The sequence below is a fragment of the Delphinapterus leucas genome, chromosome 13 (genome assembly GCF_059928025.1).
Source record: "Delphinapterus leucas isolate spDelLeu-1000000601 "Yukka" chromosome 13, BTC_Dleu_Yukka2, whole genome shotgun sequence".
Classification (NCBI taxonomy): domain Eukaryota; kingdom Metazoa; phylum Chordata; class Mammalia; order Artiodactyla; family Monodontidae; genus Delphinapterus; species Delphinapterus leucas.
In genome coordinates, this window is record NC_143141.1 from 14,675,282 (window position 1) to 14,695,275 (window position 19,994).

The following is a 19,994-nucleotide window of genomic DNA, read 5'->3' on the forward strand; positions in this document are numbered from 1 at the left end:
AGCTTGCATCTCTGGTCGGGGAACTAAGATCGCACATGCAGCGCGGCGCAGCAAAAAAAAAAAAAAAAATGGTGTAACTTACCGAAGGGCACAGAGCTGAGGAGGAGGAAGGGCCAGGAACTCCCAGATCCTTGTGGCTTGTTCTTCTCCGCTGTGCGGGTCCTGCTGCCCTTCCAACAGGAGAGAGGGAGACCTCTGCACCCAGGAAGCACCAGAGGCTGCTCGGAGATGTCCCTCATCGATTAGTAACCTCTCCTCCTGGGAACTTCTCTTCCCCCGTCAAGTCCCACCCGGGGAATCAGGCAGGTGGCCAGGGTCCGAGCGTCCCAGCCTCGTTGCCTACCAGACACACGACTGTGGCTTCATCCTGGACTCAGTTATTTGAATATAACTCTCTTTCCCTTCTCCACCCACCTTAGCTGGCTGTTGACGAGTGAAGGGGCTGACAATAGGCAGGAGGGGTTTAGGGGCCCACTCAGGTCCCCCAGAAATTAGAAGAAATAATTTGATTAATTTTTACTAATGATTTTACTAATAATTAGAAGAAAAAGAAGAAATAATTAGAAGGAAATAATTTGATTAACTTGAAAATTGGCTTTTTGTCTTTTTAGGTAAGTCACATCCGTGGTAGCTATGACGGTGGTGGCTTTGCCACCGTCTGCTGAGCGCTCCCTGTGCCTCAGGCACTGCTCTGAGCAGTTGGCAAACATTCTCACTTAGTCCTCACGACAGCCTTAGGCGGTGGGTGCAATTTTCAGATGAGGAAACACCGGTGAGTGACTTGCCAGCCAGTGACGAAGCTGGGACTTGAACCCAGCACCGCTGACCCCCCAAGCCTGTGTGCTCAGCCTCGTGTGTGATTAGCCCCGCTGACAGGCAAGGCTGGGCCTGGCTGAGGGCACGTGGCAGTGAGTGGCTCCCAGGACTGAACCGGCCGTCTGGCTCTCTAAAGGGAGTGTCACATTTCACCACAGGGGATACTACCAGCGAGCAGCAGATGGTTCATTTTTTGCCGGCAGAGTGACCTCTGGACTTCAGCCGCATGGGGAGTCGGGGTGCTCCGAAGTTCTCAGGCCAATGAATTTGAATGTGCTATACTTGATTTTGATTGGATAAGGTAGAACAGGCGACCTCATTGCTTACGGCATGTCCTGCGCAGGGCTGGACTATGTAAAATCCAGATGTGCCTCATCACATGCTCACCTGCCTATGAGGTTTAGGTCAGGAGACAGGGAGAACACAGGTCAATAAGCTTACATCAGTAAACTAAATTCTTAAAGAGTAAAAACAAAAAATGACACTTCTAGGGGATGACCTGAGGGTTCACTTTACTTTCAGACAATTTTTTTTTTTTTTGGCCATTCTGTGCGGTTTGTTGGGATCTTAGTTCCCCAACCAGGGTTTGAACCCGCGTCCTCAGCAGTGAAAATGCAGAGTCCTAACCACTGGACCGCCAGGGAATTCCCTCAGACAATTTCTTTTGTCAGAGGTAGAGAGCTTTCAATTCTTGATAAATTTTGTTTAGTCCTCAGTGTGAATGCCGAGGTGGAATCGTTATTTTTTTGCTAATCGTTATAAAAATGAAACATGTACTTTGTTGGCAAAGTCCTAAAAGGACAAGAGCTGGTTTTCCTAAGCCATTTTTGGGTAATTTTTCTTGGCGTGTCTTTATTTCCCTTTGCTTCTGTTTCCCTTTGTTCATTATTCTGTTTCTTCTCTATTTCTAGGTTCTCTTCCTTGACTAACCATAGTACCCAATTTAAGTTCATTTTATTGTTGGTTATATGTGTTTAACAGGGTTGGAGGTTGTCTTCTTACTTAAAATAGGAGAGGAATGGAACTTTAGCTGTTTCTTTTCCAAGAAAACAGTTACACTTTTCATTTACATGTTTCTCTGTGGATTCTTTTTTTTTCTTCTGTTTGTTGTATCTATTGAGGGCCAATGCTTCATGGAAGTTTTTTTAACAAGGCTTGAGACATAGTTTCCAGACTTTGACTTAGCTACAAAATTCAAGTCACAGAATACCCCAATTCTCAAAGCATCCTGACCAAAGACATCAATTGTAATGTCATTTTGCTGTGATATTAGGTGGAATAGGATAGCTGACAATTACCTGGGTTTTTGATTCAGAGATGGTCTTTCTGATCCTAAGCAGGTTTAGGAAATTCAGAACTATAAGTAGACCCTTAGTAAATTGCTTTAATCAGTATTCCTCCCTAGAATTTATGATTATTGCATTGAAAGCAATTTAGCCATTAAGGTAATTTTTTAGTCATGAAAAAGTCTGGATGGAGAGAGAAGGCACTGACTAGATCCCATAACTTATAATTATGTTCTTTAAAGGAAAAAAGCAAAAGGGAAAATCTATATTTGCCCCCAAAGACTGTGGGATGAGTCAAATGCCTAATACTGTTTTGGGTTTTTCCTCTAAGCAAACTAAGACCTTGTCTTTGGAACAAGACACAGAGTGTAATTTTTTATTCATGTTCATAACTCAGAGCCTTCGTAAGAAGGGCCGCGTGCCCCATCTGATCTTGCCTTCCGTCTGCACCACCTATTCAGCTCATCTGTAATAATTATCTTTGAGTTTACGTAAAGCCCGTTGCCACAGTATTGAGACTGTTTAACAAGCATCCTTTTTATCCTTTGAATTAGTGCATGTGGTTAAATTCCTGGCGCTTCTCCATGGCTGCATTTGTGAGTTCCTTAGTTATGAAACATGGACATAATATTGGACAGTATTTAACAAATAAGCAAATGATAACAATCTGTAGATCCGAGGCACAGATATTTCTCAAGTTCCCATAAACATTGAAAAGGTTGCAAAAACTGCTTCTTAGAGAATGTCAGTGGGCGCAGCTATTTTTACTTTAGTGTGCCTTATGTTCCCATGAATGCAGACCTGCAGATAGGGTGCAGGAGACTGGGGATCAGAAAGGCTGTGGAAAGATGAATGTACCCACCCAACTGGGGCTTTTATAAAGGCCCTTGTTTTGACATCTGGTAAATAACAGCCTACCATGAATATGTGCTGCATTATGAAGAGACGCTGACAGCAGGCATTCTTTCCTTCTGCAGTCACACACGTCAAAGCCCTCCACAACCCTCTTGAGGAACCTGCCCGAACCCCACCCTCCCTGCGCTGGCCCACTCCAAGTCACTCCTCAGGCCAAGCTGCAATACTGCCCCTCAGAGAGACCATTCCTGGCCAACCTCCTCACCCCAAATCTATGTGATGACCCATCCTGTTATTTTCCTCCCGTATTTAAAACTCTTTGTGATAATGTATCTGTCCAGTCATTTGTTTACTGTCTAGCTCTTTCTCATCATGAAGGATCGTGTCTGCTTGGGCCACTGGAGTAGATGAAAGGTCTAACCCAGTGCCTAGGCATACAGTAGGCTCTCAATAAATATTTGTTGAATGGATGACTGATTTAGAGGAGAACCAGGCCAGAAATGTGTGAAAAATACCAAAGCGTAAAACCACAATATAAAAACAAGGACACAGCTAACAGCAGCCAGACCAAATTTATGCATAAGTGCCAGAAATATGCTGGAGTAACTAGAAACAGATAGGATTATGGAGAGAAGGCTGGGGGGCTGGATGAATTTGCAGCAGTTTTGATACAGAACAGTGGGCAAAAGGCAAAGGTGGGAGCTGGTCAGGAAGCCCTGGCCACATGCTCTGGTAGGCAGTTTGCTCTCAAGATGGGAAGCCCAAGCACCGGCCTGGCGCGGCTCAGAGACAGGACAGTACGGGGATGTGAAGCAGGGCTGTTGCTAGCGGGCAGCTCCCAAGCACAGGATTAGGAATTAGAATGCGACTTCAGTTTTTGCTTTGTTCTCCTCTTATCTGTTTTGGTTTGTAGGATGGCCAGCCATTGGCAGGGCTGATCCAAGATCACATGGTTTCGGGTGCAAACATGACCATTCGAGGCTGCTTTTTCAGCCGGGAGCAGTATATGGAGCTGGTGTACCGAGGACTCACAGACAGAGTGGGACGTGTGAAGCTCTTTCCTCCTGCCATCCTGAAGCCCTGTCCGCTGTGGACAGGAAAGCAGGTAATTGGGGGAAAACAAATGGTGGCTATAAAACAAGGAAACAGGCCACTCAGTAAAGAGGTTTTGGTTCCCAGGAGAGCCCAGGCCAGAAACAGAAATGGCAAATCAAACAATAGTCTGACTCTCTCTTTGATGGGGTTTTTGGGTGTAGATGGTTTCAAGGGAGTGTCTGCTAAGCGTAAGCTGCATAGTTTCTGTCCTTCGCTCATAACTTAAACTCCGTGTCCTCAGAATCCAGATATGGTGGTAATAGGCAGTGGTGCTGATGGTAGCAGTAGTTAAGGTTTGTTGGGAGTGCTTCAAATATGTTATCTTACTTAACCCTCACAACCGACCTGCGGTGCAGAAGCCACATTATCACCATTTAGCAGACGAGGAGAATGAAGTTTGGAGAAGCTGTTACATGCCCAAGTCCATAGGAGCCAGAGTTGGGATTCAAACCCAGGACTTTCTAACACCCAGACCATCATACTGTACTTAATCAGTGATGTGACCTTGGCTCTGTCAGCCTCAGCTCTTCATTTATAAAACAAAAGGGTTCAGGTTGGTGAGCCCTGAGGTCTCTCCCAGCTCTGCAGTTCTTTAAATCTGTGGACCTGGGACTTGACTGCTTTTCAGTTACTGAGCCAACTTGTATTCCTGAGATAAACCTTACTTGGTTAGGAGGTAGTACTTGCTAAACTTTTGTGTAGAATTTTTTGCCTCTGTGTACATGAGGGATTTTGATAGGTGGTTTTCTTGTCATATGTTTGCCTGGTTTTGGTATCAGGGTAGCATTGGCTTCATAGGATGAGTTGGGAAGTATTTACTCTTCTTCCGTTTTCTGTAAGAGTTTGTATAGTATTTTTTTTTTTAATAAATTTATTTTTGCCTGCATTGGGTCTTCACTGCTGCGCATGGGCTTTCTCTAGTTGCGGCGATCGAGGGCTACTCTTCGTTGCGGTGCACGGGCTTCTCATTGCAGTGGCTTCTCTTGCTACGGAGCACAGGCTCTAGGCACGCGGGCTTCGGTAGTTGTGGCACGTAGGCTCAGTAGTTGTGGCTCACGGGCTGTAGAGTGCAGGCTCAGTAGTTGTGGCTTGCGGGCTTAGTTGCTTCACGGCATGTGGGACCTTCCCGGACCAGGACTCGAACCCGTGTACCCTACATTGGCAGGCGGATTCTTAACCACGGCGCCACCAGGGAAGTCCCCAGAGTTTGTGTAGTATTGATATTATTTTTTCGTTAAATGTTTGGTGGAATTCACCAGTGGAGCCATCTGGACCTGGAGTTTTCTCTTTAGGAAGGTTTGTTTAACTAAAATTTCTATTTCTCTAATACATATAGGGCTAAATAGATAACCTAAATAGGTTATCTCTTTCTTCTTAGAGGAACTTTACTGCTTTGTTTTTTCAAGGAATTTCATCTAAGTTATTGAATTTATAGATGTAAAGTTATTCATCATATTCCTTTAGTTTCCTTTTCTATTTGTAGAATCTGAAGGTGGGTCCCCTGTCTCATTTCTGTTAGTGGTAATTTGTGTCTTCTCTGTTTTTCCTGCTCAGTTTGCTTAGAGGTCTGTCAGTTTTATTGTTCACAGAGAACCAGCTATTATTGACTTTCTCTATTTTTCTGTTTTCTGTTTCATTGATTTCACTTTGATCTTTATTTCCTTTCTTCTGTTTACTTTGGGTTTGATTTGCTTTTCTTTTTTAGTTACTTAAGGTTGAAACAGAAGTCACTGATTTGAAACTTTTTTCCTTTTTTTAATACTGGCATTTTATATATAAAATTTCCCCTAAGCATGTTGTATTTTCATTTCCATTCACTTCGGAATACTTGCTAATTTCTCTTTTTTTGACCCCTGAGTTATTTAGAAGTATATGATTTCGTTTCCAAATATTTAGGGGTTTTCCAGATGTCTGTATTACTGATTGCAAATTTAATTCCACTGTGGCCAGAGAACATACCTTGGATAACTTGAATCCTTTTCAATTTATTGAGATTTGTTTTATGTCTTCAAATACAGTCTGTCTTGGTAAATGATCTGTGTGTCCTTAAAAATAATATGTATTCCGCTGTTGTGGGGTGGCATGCTCTGTAAATGTCAGTCAGGTTCAGGTGATAGATAGTTCAAGTGTACTATATCCTTGCTGATCCCTGTCCATTTCCTAAGGTCACTGTATTGAAAACCTTTGTTTTATATTCACGTTTCATGTTCATGTCTGCTTTTGTTGTTATTATTTTTGTTTCTAGTGGATGTGAAATCAGGTCACCATTGTTCTATCCTGGCCAGAAACAAGTTGATTTAACAGAATAGATGGGGAATTTTGCAGTTAAGTTTAGTTCAGGGATTGGTGAGCTTTTTCTGTAAAATCCAGAGAGAAAATATTTTAGGCTTTGTTGGTCATCCAGTCTCTGAGTTACAACTACTCAGCTCTGCCATTGTCACGTGAAAGCAGACATAGACAAGGCTTAAATGAATGAGCCTGACTGCGATTCAATTTAACTTTATTTACAAAAATAAAGTGGTGGGCCAGATTTGGCCTATAGGCTGTAGTTTGCTAGCCCCCAGTTCAGCTGGTTATGTGTATTTGTCCACTTATATTCTTTTTATTATTTCTTTTTTATGTGTCTTTGTTTTGTAAGTCATCTCAAGTTATCTTGGACATAAAGAGATTTTAATTCTTAAGTAAGTGTCCAGAATTTATTAGGATTTTGTTTAAACATAAGCAGTGAGTTCAAAATAGAACCAAACAGTTGACAAAGACTGTATATCTAGAGCTACGAATATGTTCATTCCCTTCAATCTGAGAATCCAGCCTAAGGAAATCATCTGAAGTATAGTAAAAGATAACTTGAAAAAAGCAGTCCATGACATTGTGGTTTATAGTGGTAGAAATTAGAAAAACCTAGATACCCAGCACTGGGGCTAAGTAAATTGTGGGACATCCATTTGTTAAGATATTATGTAGTTGTTTAAAATAGTGGTTTTAAAAAGTTATGTAACCGTCTGGAAAATTCTCTGACATAATGTTGAAAGAAGAAATAGACTACACAGTTCTATGTGTAATCACAGTTGGAACGTGTTAAAAATGTATATGAGCAAAAACTTTGACATGAAAAAGATCAAAGTGATAGAGTAATTTGGTTTGTGTTAGGAATAATTTCTTTTTCACTGTTTAACATTCCTGGCCTATGCTTATTTTATAATGAAATCGAATTGGAAAATAGGCCCAGGTTTTATTTCTGTTGCAGTTGAGATTTTTCAGTGTTTTTTGAGAGGTTGGTACAGGCTGTTATTTCTTTGCAAATAGATGAAAAGGGGAAGAGTGACTGCACTGCGCAAGAATTTGTTAGTGACTCAGTCTGATTCTACAGAGAAAAGCCATGTTTTGAATCAGGAGTTAAGGAACTTAGCTTGGGAAATTTATTTGTACTACCCTAGAAAATTAAGTGTTAGGCTATTTCTCCAGGGCATTTTATACAGCCTCTCGAGTGGTTTTCTTTCCACCTAAGAATCGGAAGTCTCTCACCATTTGTTGAAAATGAGAGAGCATGTAAAGGAAGATTTGTCCGTCACTGCAGATCTCGAGCATATATAGCTCAATGAGTGTTCACAAAGTGAATACATAAGTCGTCACCTAGATCAGAAAGTAGAATATCACCAACACCCCCAGAAGACCCTTCCAGGCCCCTCTCAATTTCTGCCCCTCCCCAAAGGTAGCCACTCACCTGACTTCTAACACTATAGGTAAGTTTTGTCTTTTCTTGAACTTTACAAAAATGGGATCATAGAGTAAATCATATCTTTGTGTGAGTCACTCAGTGTCATCACATATGGTGATAGTTTATTCACTTTTGTTGACGTGTGGTATTATATTATATTATAGACAACTTGGGTTGTCTTCGATCATCTTCATTTGGCTATTACAAATAGGGCTACTATGACATTCTTGTACATGCCTTTTGCTGAGAATATATATGCATTCTGATGACTAAATGCCAAGGAATCAAATTGCTGAGTCATAAGATCTACCTTCAAGTTTAATAAATAGTTTAATAAACAGGTTTCCAAAGTGCTTGTAGCAATTTACACCTCTACCAGCAGGGCATGAGAGCTCCAGTTAGTCCTTATTCTCAGCAGAACTTCATATTATTGTCCCATTTCGTTTGGGTGTCTTTTATTTTTTGTTTTTTCCCCCATCTGTGTAAGTTTGGCCATTGAAATGGGTGTGTAGTGGTGTCTTATTGTGGTTTTAATTTACATTTCCTTAATGACAAGTGAGGTTGAGCACCTCTTCATATGCTCATGGCCACTGGGATCTCATCTTTTGTGAAGTGCCTGTTCAAGTCTTTTGCCTTTTTTTTAGTCTATGCCATTCTCTTATTACTAGGTAAGAGTTTTAGAAATATGTTCTAGTGTAAGTCCATTGCCAGATATGTGTATTACAAATACCTTCTGCTTGATGGCTGGCCTTTTTGCCCTTTCACTTAATGCTGTTTTCTAATGATCAGGAGTTCTTTGTGTAATATAATTCACCAGGCTTTGCCTTTTATGGCTAGTCCTGTATAAAAACTACTTGGCTGCCCCAAGGTCATTAAGGTATTTCCTTGTATCATTGGTAAGCAGCTTTATTGTTTGCCCATTCATGCTTAGGTCTACTGTCTGCCTGGAGTTGAATTTTGTGGATGTTGTTGATGTGAGGAAGGGGTCAGGATTCATTTCCTTCCCATAGGACTATCCAGGTGATACAACATCGTTGATGAAAAGACCATTGTTTTTCCTGTGCTCTTTAGTTATCTCCTGTGTTGTAAATCAACTAATTGTATATGTGTAGGTCTACTCCTGGACTCACTTCAGTTCCATCGATTAGTTTGATCCCATTGCACCAATACCACACTGTCTTAATTATTGTAGCTTTATAGTAAGTTTTGATTTTCAATAGTAAAAGTTTCCAGCTTTGTTCTTCTTCATGACTATCTTGAATATTCTTGGCCCTGTGAATTTCCATATAAATTTCAAAGTCATATTGTATATTTCTGCAAAAAAGTACCTGCCAGGAGTTCTTTTGAGATTACATTCCAGTGTTGAATCTTCCAAATTATGAACACAGTATGTCTTTCAGTGACAAAAGTCTTGTTCATCTTTCATTAGATTCATTCCTAGGTTTTGCTATTATAGATGACATTATGGGTTTTTTGTTTTTTTTGGTTTTTTTTGCGGTATGCGGGCCTCTTACTGTTGTGGCCTCTCCCGTTGCGAAGCACAGGCTCTGGCCGCGCAGGCTCAGTGGCCATGGGCCTAGGCCGCTCCGCGGCATGTGGGATCTTCCCAGACCGGGGCACGAACCCGTGTTCCCTGCATCGGCAGGTGGACTCTCAACCACTACGCCGCCAGGGAAGCCCAATATTATGTTTTACATTTCCTAATTGTTTATGGTTGGTATATAGAAATACAATTAATTTTTGTATATTGTCCTTGATTCAGCAACCTTGCTGATTTCATTTATTAGATCTCTGCCCTTTAAATTCTTTTTAACTATAGAAGTAACGTAAGTTTTTCGTTAAATAAAGAGACAGTAGGGCTTCCTTGGTGGCACAGTGGTTAAGAATCCACCTGCCAATGCAGGGGACATGGCTTCGAGCCCTGGTCCGGGAAGATCCCACATGCCGCGGAGCAGCTAAGCCCGTTTGCCACAACTACTGAGCCTGTGCTCTAGAGCCGGCGAGCCACAGCTACTGAAGCCCACGTGCTCCGCAACAAGAGAAGCCACTGCAATGAGAAGCCCGCACACACAACAAAGGGTAGCCCCTGCTCTCCACAATCAGAGAAAGCCTGCGGCAGCAACGAAGACCCAATGCAACCAAAAATAATAAATAAATAAAATAAATTTATAAAAATAAATAAAGAGACAGTAATATGAAAGGAAAAAGGAAAAATTCCCTCTCTGTCCAATCCCATTCTTCATGTATGTGCATACTCTCATAGAAAAGAAATAAAAATGGAATCATATTATACCTACTCAGGAGAACCATGAACCATGATTAAATTTGACATTCAATTTTGAGCTTGTATTTAAGACCACTTCTTTATCCATGATATTCTGGTGCCTGAGGCATGCACTTACCTCATCCTCAGGCACGTCGACCTCAATTTTAACTGGTCTGTAAGAGAGCTTACTTTAATTGAGCCACCAGGTCCTCCAAAGGGAATCTCATTATTTCAGGCAGTTTGTATTTTTAATTTGAACCACCCTAACATACTCCAAATATAGCATGAAGTTTATTTAACTGTTTTCATGTGCTAGGTTGACAGAACCTTTCTTGTAATTGCTTTGTGACATATTTAGTTCACTTAATGCTGTATCATGGGGTTCATTCTGTGTCTGTACGTGTAGATTGACTTCATTCTTCTTAACCCATTCTGTGTTGTACCCAATAATATGGATATATATAATTGATTTAACTGTCTCTCTATTGGCAGACATTTAATGAGTGTCCAGTTTTTTTGTTGTGGTGGTTTTTTTGTTTTGTTTTGGTTTTGGCCACGCTGAGTGGCTTGTGGGATCTTAGTTCCCTGACCAGGGATCGAATCCAGGGCCCTGGCAGTGAGAGTGCTGAGTCCTAACCTCTGGACCGCCAGGGAATTTCCTATTGGCGGACATGTAGATTGTTACCTGGGTTTTTACTATTCTGAACAGTGCTGTGGTGGACACCCACTTATATCTATACTAGTGTACTTTTCGTTGGTATATATTTTAAATTAATTCCTAGAATTGTGATTGTTGGCTTAAAGGGTATACACATTTCAAAACATTTTTTAAAAAGAAGTCCATTTAATTTTTAGAACATTTTTTAAAGTTCAATACAGGCTTCATATAAATAATTTAAATAATAAATAATTATAATTCTTGTAGATTTTGCCTCCCCTCACAGTTTAAAAGAATGTTGCAGGTATGATCTTTCCTCCCTAGCATAGTTTATGACCAGAAAGTAAATTATGCACTTCTAGAATATTAGTGTAGGTAAGGACCTCAAATCATCTTGTCTGGAATCCTTGTTTTTTTTATTGAAATGTAATTCATACTTACCAGAAAAGTTACCATTTTTGGTAAGTATATAATTCAGTGATTTTTTTTTCGGTGTACTCTTTATGTTGTACAATCATCACCACTAATTCCAGAACAATTCCATAACCCCCAAAAGAAACTCAGTACCTATTGGCAGTCAGCCCTGATTCCTCCTTCCCCCATTCCCTGGCAATCACTTTCTGTCTTTGTTGATTTGCCTGTTTTGGACATTTCATATACATGGTATCATACAAGTTAGGTATGCTTTTGTGGCTTGTTACTTTTACTTAACATAATGTCTTCAAGATTCATCCATGTCGTAGCATGAACAGTACCTCATTCCTTTTCATGGCTGAATAATATTCCATTTTATGGTTATACCACATTTTGTTTATTCATTTGTCAGTTGATAAATGGAATATTTGGCTCGTTTCCACTTTTTGGCTGTTATAAATAAGACTGCATTGAATATTCGTGCACCAGTTTTTATATGAATGTGTACTTTCAGTTCTCTTGAATATATAGCTATGAGTGAAATTTCTGGGTTATATGGTAATTCTATGTTTAACATTTTTGAGGAACTACCAAACGTTTTTCCAAAGCAGCTGTACAATTTTACATTTCCACCAGCAATGTATGAGGGTTCCAGTTTCTCCACATCCACACTAGCACTTATTTGTGTTTCATTTTTTAAATGACCATCTTAGTGGGTGCAAAGTGGTGTTTCGTTGTGGTTTTCATTTACCTTTCCCTAATGATTAAAAATATTGAGCATCTTTTCATATGCTTACTGGCCATTTATAATATCTTCTTTGGAGACATGTCTATTCAAGCCCTCTGCCCATTTATTAATTGGGTTGTTCGTCTTTTTAATTGTTGAGTTCTAACAGTTCTTTATATATTGTGGCTCTTAGATCTGTATCACATATATGACACACAAATATTTTGTACCATTATATGGGTTGTTTTTTCACTTTCTTGATAGTGCCCTTTAACACACAAATATTAATTTTGATGAAGTCCTATTTATTGACTTTTTCTTTTGTTGTCACATCTGAGAAGCTGTTGCCTAATCCAAGGGTACACAGATTTACAGCTGTGTTTCCATCTAAGAGTTTTATGGTTTTAGCCCTTACATGTAGGTCTTTGATCCATTTTGAGTTAATTTTTCTATGTGGTGTGAGGTAGGGGTCCAGCTTCATTCTTTTGCCAGTAGATAACACAGTTGTCTCGGCACCATTTGTTGACAAAACTATTCTTTCTCCATTGAATATTCTTAGCACCCTTGTTAAAAATCAGTTAACCACAGGTGTTTGGGTTTATTTTTAGACTCTCATTTCTAGTCTGTTAATCAATATGTCTATTTTTATGCCAATATCATGTCCTAATTACTGTAGCTTTGATATAAGTTTTAAAATCTGGAAATGTGAGTCCTCCAGCTTTGTTCTTTTTCAAGATTGTTTTGGCTATTTGGGGTGCCTTGCATTTCCATATGAATTGGAAATTCCAACTGCCAGTTGTCACTTGTGTAAAACTGGCAGTTGGAATTTTAACAGGGATTGCATTGAATCTGTAGATCAATTTGGGGAGTGTTGCCATCTTAACAATATGAACTCTTCCAATCCATGATGTCTCTCTGTTCACTTAGATCTTCTTTAATTTCTTTAAATAGTATATTATTGTTTTCCACTTACAAATTTTGGACTTCTTTGGTTAAATTTATTCCTATTTTATTCTTCGTGATGTTATTGTACATGGAATTGTTTTCCTAATTTCATTTTCAGATTGTTCATTGTTAATGTGTAGAAATATGGTTGATTTTTTAAAAAACAAATTTATTTGTTTATTTATTTATGGCTGAGTTGGGTCTTTGTTGCTGCACACGGGCTTCCTCTAGTTGCAGGGAGCAGGGGCTACTCTTCATTGTGGTGCGCGGGCTTCACATTGCAGTGGCTTCTCTTGTTGCAGAGCATGGGCTGTAGGCATGCAGGCTTCAGTAGTTGCGGCACGCAGGCTCAGTAGTTGTGGCTCGCGGGTTCTAGAGCGCAGGCTCAGTAGTTGTGGCACACGGGCTTAGTTGCTCTGCGGCATGTGGGATCTTCCCAGACCAGGGCTCGAAGCCATGTCCCCTGCATTGGCAGGCAGATTCTTAACCACTGCACCACCAGAGAAGCCCTACGGTTGATTTTTGAATGTTGATCTTAAATCCTTTAGCTTTGCTGAAGTCATTTAGTAGCTCTAATAATTTTTTGTGGATTCCTTCGGGTTCTCTCTATGTAAGTTTATGTCATCTGCAATTAGAGGTAGTTTTCAGTCTTACTCTCCAATCTGAAAGCAGCTTTATTCTTTCCATGCCTGATTGCCCTGGCTAGAACCTCTGTTGAATAGAGTGGCAAGAGCACACATTCTTTTCTTGTTCCTGATCTTAGGCAGAAAGCGTCGTCTTTGCTCACTGAGAATGGTAGATGTAGGGTTTTCATTGATGCCTCCCCTTTATTAGGTTGATGATGTTCCTTCCTATTCCTAGTTTGTTGAGTGTTTTTTATCATGAAAGGGTATTGAGATTGTCAAATGCTTTTACTGCCCCCTTGATTTTACAAATGAGGTGGCAGGTCACATCTCCTTGTCCTTAGATGGTTGGATACATATGTTACCTTTCTCTCAGACTTTCCATCCTGACTGTGCCCAGCTGGAGCTCCCAACTGGTCATGTGACACTGTGGTTGAAGTGCATCTTGTGGTCAGCATCCCAGGGAAGTCACCCTCCTGCCTTTACTCCTCACCCCCTCTCCTGGCGGTGCCAGCCTTGTGAAGCACGGGGGCCATGACCTTCCTGGTCATTTTCTGAGGGATAACAAGGACTGTTGTCTGCTTTCTTTAACGATGCTGTTGCCAGCTGTCCCTGGTTCCCGGAGCACATGCGTGAAAAGACAGCTGCTCCCGTAGCTGCCCCGACCCCATTGTGCACATATAGATACTTCTTTGTAGGGCACAGGCACACAAAGAGCCGTTGATGCCAGCCGATGGCTCCCAGCCCCTCCTCAGCCCTGGGCCTGTCTGACCGGTCTGCCTGCCCCCAGCCTGCTGTGTCTTTGGGAATGCGTGCTCTTGGCCTCTGTGGAGCTGACCCGTGGTCACCCCCAGGTACGGCTGCCCCCATGTGGCTTCTCTGTGGAGCAGCTGTTTGTGAAATCACCTCTCTTGGCCTCCTGCTGGCAGTCGTGTATTGAGTGGATGGCCATACTGATGGGCCCAACTGGGCAGGGGAAGGACTCCCCGGCCTTTCAGTAGCCATAATTAATCCCAGTCAAATAAACTTATTTCTGGTATTAGCTACGTAGAAGTGAATTGTGTGGGAGCCATTGGGTGGCCGAGCAGTCACATCACCAGCACGCCCTGTGATAGACCTCACACAGAGACAGCGTCCCATGTGCTCCCCACTCAGGACGCCTTAATAACTGCTTCCAAAGTGTCAATCCTTCTTGTCAGTGTCAGTTGGGAGGCTTATTCTTTGCAATATTTATTTAGCTTCAAAGTCCAGACCAGGAATGTATTTGGAACAGGTGATCCTGCTAAAAGTTAAATCCGAGCACGTCGCTCCTTTGATCAAAACTTTCCAGTTACCTTTCCTTCTCACTCAAACGAAAAGCCTTCTGCCCAAAACGCATGATCTGACCTCTGCAGGGCTCCCTTCTCCTTCGTGGTAAGGCTTTCCCTGCCTGTCTTGTGTAAAATCCCAGGTACTCTCTCCCCCTGCTCTACTCTGGGTCCTCCTTCCCCGCTTTATTTTCCTCCAAACCGTGGATCGCCTCGGGATTGGAGGCTCCACTGAGGGCAGAGACTGTTTTATTCATGATTCCCCCAGCGCCTGGCTCAAAGTAAGCCCTCGATGTATAATTGCTGAATGAATGAACCGATCTCATCTCTGTGCTACACATGAGCAATGCTAAGGCTAAGAGAACGTAACCCTTTGCCCCCCAGCCCACGACCAGTCAGTGATGGAGTGGACCCTGGGACACCCCGTTATCCCTGAAGCTCCACCGCAGCCTGCTTCTCATTCACATACCTCGGGCCTCCTCTGTGAAGCTCTTCAGAGGGAAGACTCTGGATTCTTAGTCTGTATATCCTTTCCTCCTTGGTGCCCCCCAGAAAGTCAGCACTGTTCTGTGGGAGGACATTACTAACTATATGTGATAATTGTCATCTCTTTTGATGTGGCCTGAAAATGAGAGAAGGATGCCTCTGACGGGTGTTCTTGGACCTTTGCCTCAGTCCTGGGGCTCACGTGTCAGAGCTGCCTTTCCCTGGCAGAGGGCGGTGTTACGAGCCCTGCCATCTCTCTCAACCCTGCTGTCTTTGTTTTCCCCTTTTTGTTTTTGTTTTTAACCACATACAAATTTAAATCTTTCTCTCCTGTGATCCCACAGCAGTTTATTTTCCTTTTCTTCCTTTGGTCTATTCAAGAACTTGATTTCACGTCTAGGGGATTCTTCACTCTAAGAAGAAGTGAAGTTCTTAGTGGTATGTGTTTGTTTCCAATCCTAAACTCCCTCCTAAGTCATGTAAGCAGAAAAGTAAAAACTGAGATCTTGTCCCACAGACAAGAAACTGTCCCTTTTTTGTTGGTGTTTTTTTGTTTGTTGTTTTCTGCTTCACCTGCAGCTCATCAGAATGGAGCTGTCTGCCTTTCAGGATGAAGAGGGACAGGGGGTCCTAAAAGGGAACGTCTCAGCTTTTCTTCCCTCCATCAGCTTTGTCTTCTTTTTCTTTCCAGGTTGTGTCCACGCTGCTCATCAACATAATCCCAGAGGATCACGTCCCACTGAACTTGTCAGGAAAGGCGAAGATTGGCGGGAAGGCCTGGGTGAAGGAGTCTCCTCGGCCCGTTCCCGGCTTTAACCCCGACTCCATGTGCGAGTCCCAGGTATGGCTTCCCAGCTGTATGGGTTGGAGACTTCTGGTCCTGGGTTTAGGCAGCTTGATTTGAAATCAAGACAGAGAAATGGAGACATGTGCACAGAAAGAGGAGTCATGCCTGAAGGGAAGAAGTTGTACCCAAACTGTGTCGACTTCGGTTTTGGAAAGAGTTGACCATTAGCATTTGACTCTCAGTATAAAACTCATAACCAGCACGGAAAAGCTTCTCTGGCAGAAGGCCTCTGAACTTGACTCAGCAAAGCTTGGAAATGCAGACCCTGTGTCTTCCCCTGAGACCCCTGAGAGGCTGAAGATCACCACGCTGCTGTGAGGTTTCACACCTCCCAGCTCTATGCTTAGGAACCAGGCCTTGGGGCAGCCCCAGGGCAGCCAAACCCGGGGGGCACGGTGCTGCTGCAGGAGAGCGACACACTAAAGATTGCCAAGGCCTCTGTGTGCTCTTGGGGGGGAGTATCCCCAAGGCCCCAGCTCACAAGTGCTTTGTCACAGGGTCTAACACACATCGCATTTGGAACCCAAGCTGCCCCTCTTCTTTCCCTTCCTAGATTATATACTTAATGTGTGTGGCACTGTGCAGCTGGAAGTCCTTCCTTGAATTAGCTTCTAATGCTTGAACCCAACTTTATGGAAGTACAAATTCAGGCCTTAAATGATATCAAAAAGGTTGTGTTTTTCTTATTCCCAGGGTACAAGGAAGGGAGTACCTAGGCCAAGGTCACGGTTATGAAGTTTAGACGCTAGGTGTTCTTATTTCCAGTCACAAGGTTTTTGTCAAGGATCCTTGACTTTAAGTCAGTACGGATGGGTGGAGGGAGCACGGGGCATAAGAACACACTGAAATATCTGTGTGTGTGTGTGTGTGTGTGTGTGTGTGTGTGTGTATGTGTGTAGTCTTCTTTGCATCAAGGGCTTGAGGCAGGTTACAATAAGGTTAACAAGACAGGAGATGGGGTGGGGTTGGGGGCCTCACACAGGAGGCGTTGCCTCCAGCCCAGCGTTGGTGGCCGTCCCTCTGCAGGTGATCATCAGGGAAGGGGAGCTGCTCTGCGGGGTGCTGGACAAGGCGCATTACGGGAGCTCCGCCTATGGCCTGGTCCACTGCTGCTACGAGATCTACGGCGGGGAGACCAGCGGCAAGGTTCTCACCTGCCTGGCCCGCCTCTTCACCGCCTACCTGCAGCTCTACAGAGGCTTCACTTTGGGTGAGTGTGGGCAGGTGGCCCTGGGGCCCCCTCCCCTGGCCAGCACGCACACCAGCATGTCTCCCCGGCTCTCCTGGCAGCCTCCAGGGGAACAGCCGGGCTCCTTCGACAAAGGCATCCTCACTCAGCCACCAGCCGCACTTCACAGCCTTGCTCCTAAGCAGTGCTTCCCCCGCCCCCCAACCCCATGTTTCTTCACGTAGCACAGAATGACACCCCCCTGCGCCCTCATCTCCATTTCCATTCTGTCCCTTTCTCCACCCCACCCTTTCTGGTTTTCGGTCCCTGAGACCGATGTTTTCACACTCACACTCACCTCCATTCTCTCTTGCAAGTGCCCTCCCAGAATCCTCCAGTGCAGAATCCTCCACACTCCGTCTAGGGCCCTCCCTGTTGTCAGAGCTGCCTACACCTCCCGATGCAGCAGGTGAGGTTGGAGACACCATGTTGGGGCAGACCTGTCAGGTGATCCTAAGACAGGAAGAGGAACTCTCTGGTTTCCTCCCTGGAAATGAGAGCCCGCTGTTCAGGAAGTTGGCTTTGTAAAGAAAACACGTGTGCAGATGCCTTCTGTGCCCCGAGCTCATTCAGGGCAGCGTGTCTCCAGGTGCGCAGAGCGGAGTCCGAGCCCTCCGGCAGTTTCCTGTGAGGCGTGGGTGACGGCTGCGTGCTGAACGGGAGCCCCAGTGAGCGTGGGAATCGCCCAGCTGACAAGACCAGCAGCGGTGGGACTGAGACCCCGTGTCCGTGTAGACGTGGGCCCGGTGGGCCTGCCTCAGCTGGAGTTGGCTCGTCGGCCTGCAGCGGGGCCTGTGTAATTGTATAATTTATATTAATTGTGGACAAGTCAAAATAATGTAGTACAGGTGTGAAAATAATTTAAAATCACCCAGCATTCAGCTGCCAGGGATAACCACCAATGTCGATTTGATGTGTGTCTTTCTAGACTTGCCAAGTGCAGACACATTCAGAAAAAAGGGGATCCTACACGACCTAGTGTTTTGTAATCTGCCCCCCTCCCTCCAGTTGCAGACGTGTTTTATAAATGTCCTCTTGGGTGAGCAAATATAAACTGACATCCTCAGGTCTGTGGCTACAGACTCTTCTACTTGTGTAGATGTACCGTAGCTTATTTAACCAGTTCCTGTTATGAGACATTTAAGCTCTTTCCCGGTTGTCACGATATTGCTGGGATGAACACCCTTGAGCAAATATCTTTCAAAGCGAAAAGTAGAGGAAGATCCCACACCCAGACAGTGATGAGGATCAAACCTAACAAGCAGCTCTGCTCAGCACACGGTACGAGGAGAAACTGGCCAAAGTGCAAAGACCATCAGGTGCCGAGAGACTGGGAGGGCGCAGGGCCAAGCTGGGCGTCGAGCTCGGAGGGCAGGCTGGGCTAGCCATGCTGCCTTCTAGCCCTCGCAGCCGGAGGCTGCTGGAGGGACAGCAAGGCAGTCTGGAGCTGACCCCGTGGAAGGGCCCACTTTCATGGTTGTGGCTTCCTCGCAGAGGGACAGTTTCTTTCCCCTCCTGCTCACACAAGTTCTTTAGAGGCTCTCAAGCTTCCAGGACTTTGCATGTGGGAGTCCCAGCCACCTTAGCCCCGCTTTGGAACAGTGCAGCCTTTGTCTCCCTTCCCACTCAGACCTTGGCCGAGGGACTTTGGAGTCCAGTAGCTCTCAGATGTAGACAGAACATAGTTCATTGAAAGAGAAAGTGGGAAGACTTCTTGCCCAAGGTGAGGAATTCCTCAGCCCTTTGAAGCCAGAAGGACAGGCTTAACTGAAGTGACCCAGGCTTTCCTCCTTCCAGTGCAGTGACGGGGACCCTGCGGTGGTGGTCCCTGTCCCCCAGGCTCGAGCATGTCTGTGTGTGTGCCTGCACACGCGTTCTCACAACCATATAGGCTGGGCCCTACGCAGTGTGACTCCTGGGAGTCAAAACTAGGATGTCCTCTCCCTCCCTCTCTTCTTCCCTCAAACTCAGTTTTTCACCCGAAACGTCATCTTCACCTCTAGCCCATGCATCCAACATGTTTTTATTGAATGGAGGGAGTATAGCTGGTGGCTAAGAGCACAAGTTTGGGACGTGGGCTTGGATTTACTCTCTGCTACTGGAACTCTGGGCTCAAGTTCGAGCCTTAAGTTTTGTCATTTGTAAAATGGTAAGCCCGTAAGGGATGGTAGCAGTCTCTTAATGGTGATATGAATGTCACCATCATTGTCCAAGTGCTCCCTGCATGCGTGGCACCATGCTCCGTGCCCTGACCTCACCAAGTTCACAGCCTGGTGAGAAGTCAGGCCCGGTCGCATCCAGGCTTGTCTATTTCACTTCACAGGCGTGGAAGACATTTTGGTCAAGCCGAAGGCAGATGTCAGAAGACACAGGATCATTGAAGAGTCCACCCACTGTGGGCCTCGGGTGAGGAGGGCCTGGGTGGCTACTGCCTGCTGCAGAGGGTTGGCTGGGCTCCACACCCTCCTCACTTGGCTGCAGCCTTCGACGTTTTCCTTTTCTCATTCTAGGCTGTCAGGGCTGCGTTAAACCTTCCAGAAGTGGCATCGTGTGATGAGGTCCGAGGGAAGTGGCAGGATGCCCATCTGGGCAAAGACCAGAGGGATTTTAACATGATTGATCTGAAGTTCAAGGAGGAAGTGAATCATTACAGCAATGAAATTAACAAGGTTAGTCCAGCAGTGTGTGCACTTACCACCACCATTTTGAATGCTGGTTTTTTA

At 44.1% G+C, this 19,994-nt stretch overlaps 1 protein-coding gene across 1 annotated transcript in view; it reads left to right on the forward strand.

Moving 5' to 3' along the window:
* The window catches only part of POLR1A (RNA polymerase I subunit A), a 75,714-nt gene that overhangs the window by 32,814 nt on the left and 22,906 nt on the right, over positions 1–19,994 (forward strand). Inside the window, exons 14-18 of the mRNA XM_022556064.2 lie at positions 3,871–4,062; positions 15,888–16,037; positions 17,070–17,253; positions 19,595–19,677; positions 19,782–19,940. Coding sequence (XP_022411772.2) covers positions 3,871–4,062; positions 15,888–16,037; positions 17,070–17,253; positions 19,595–19,677; positions 19,782–19,940 — 768 coding nt within the window. The remainder of the gene's footprint in view (positions 1–3,870; positions 4,063–15,887; positions 16,038–17,069; positions 17,254–19,594; positions 19,678–19,781; positions 19,941–19,994) is intronic.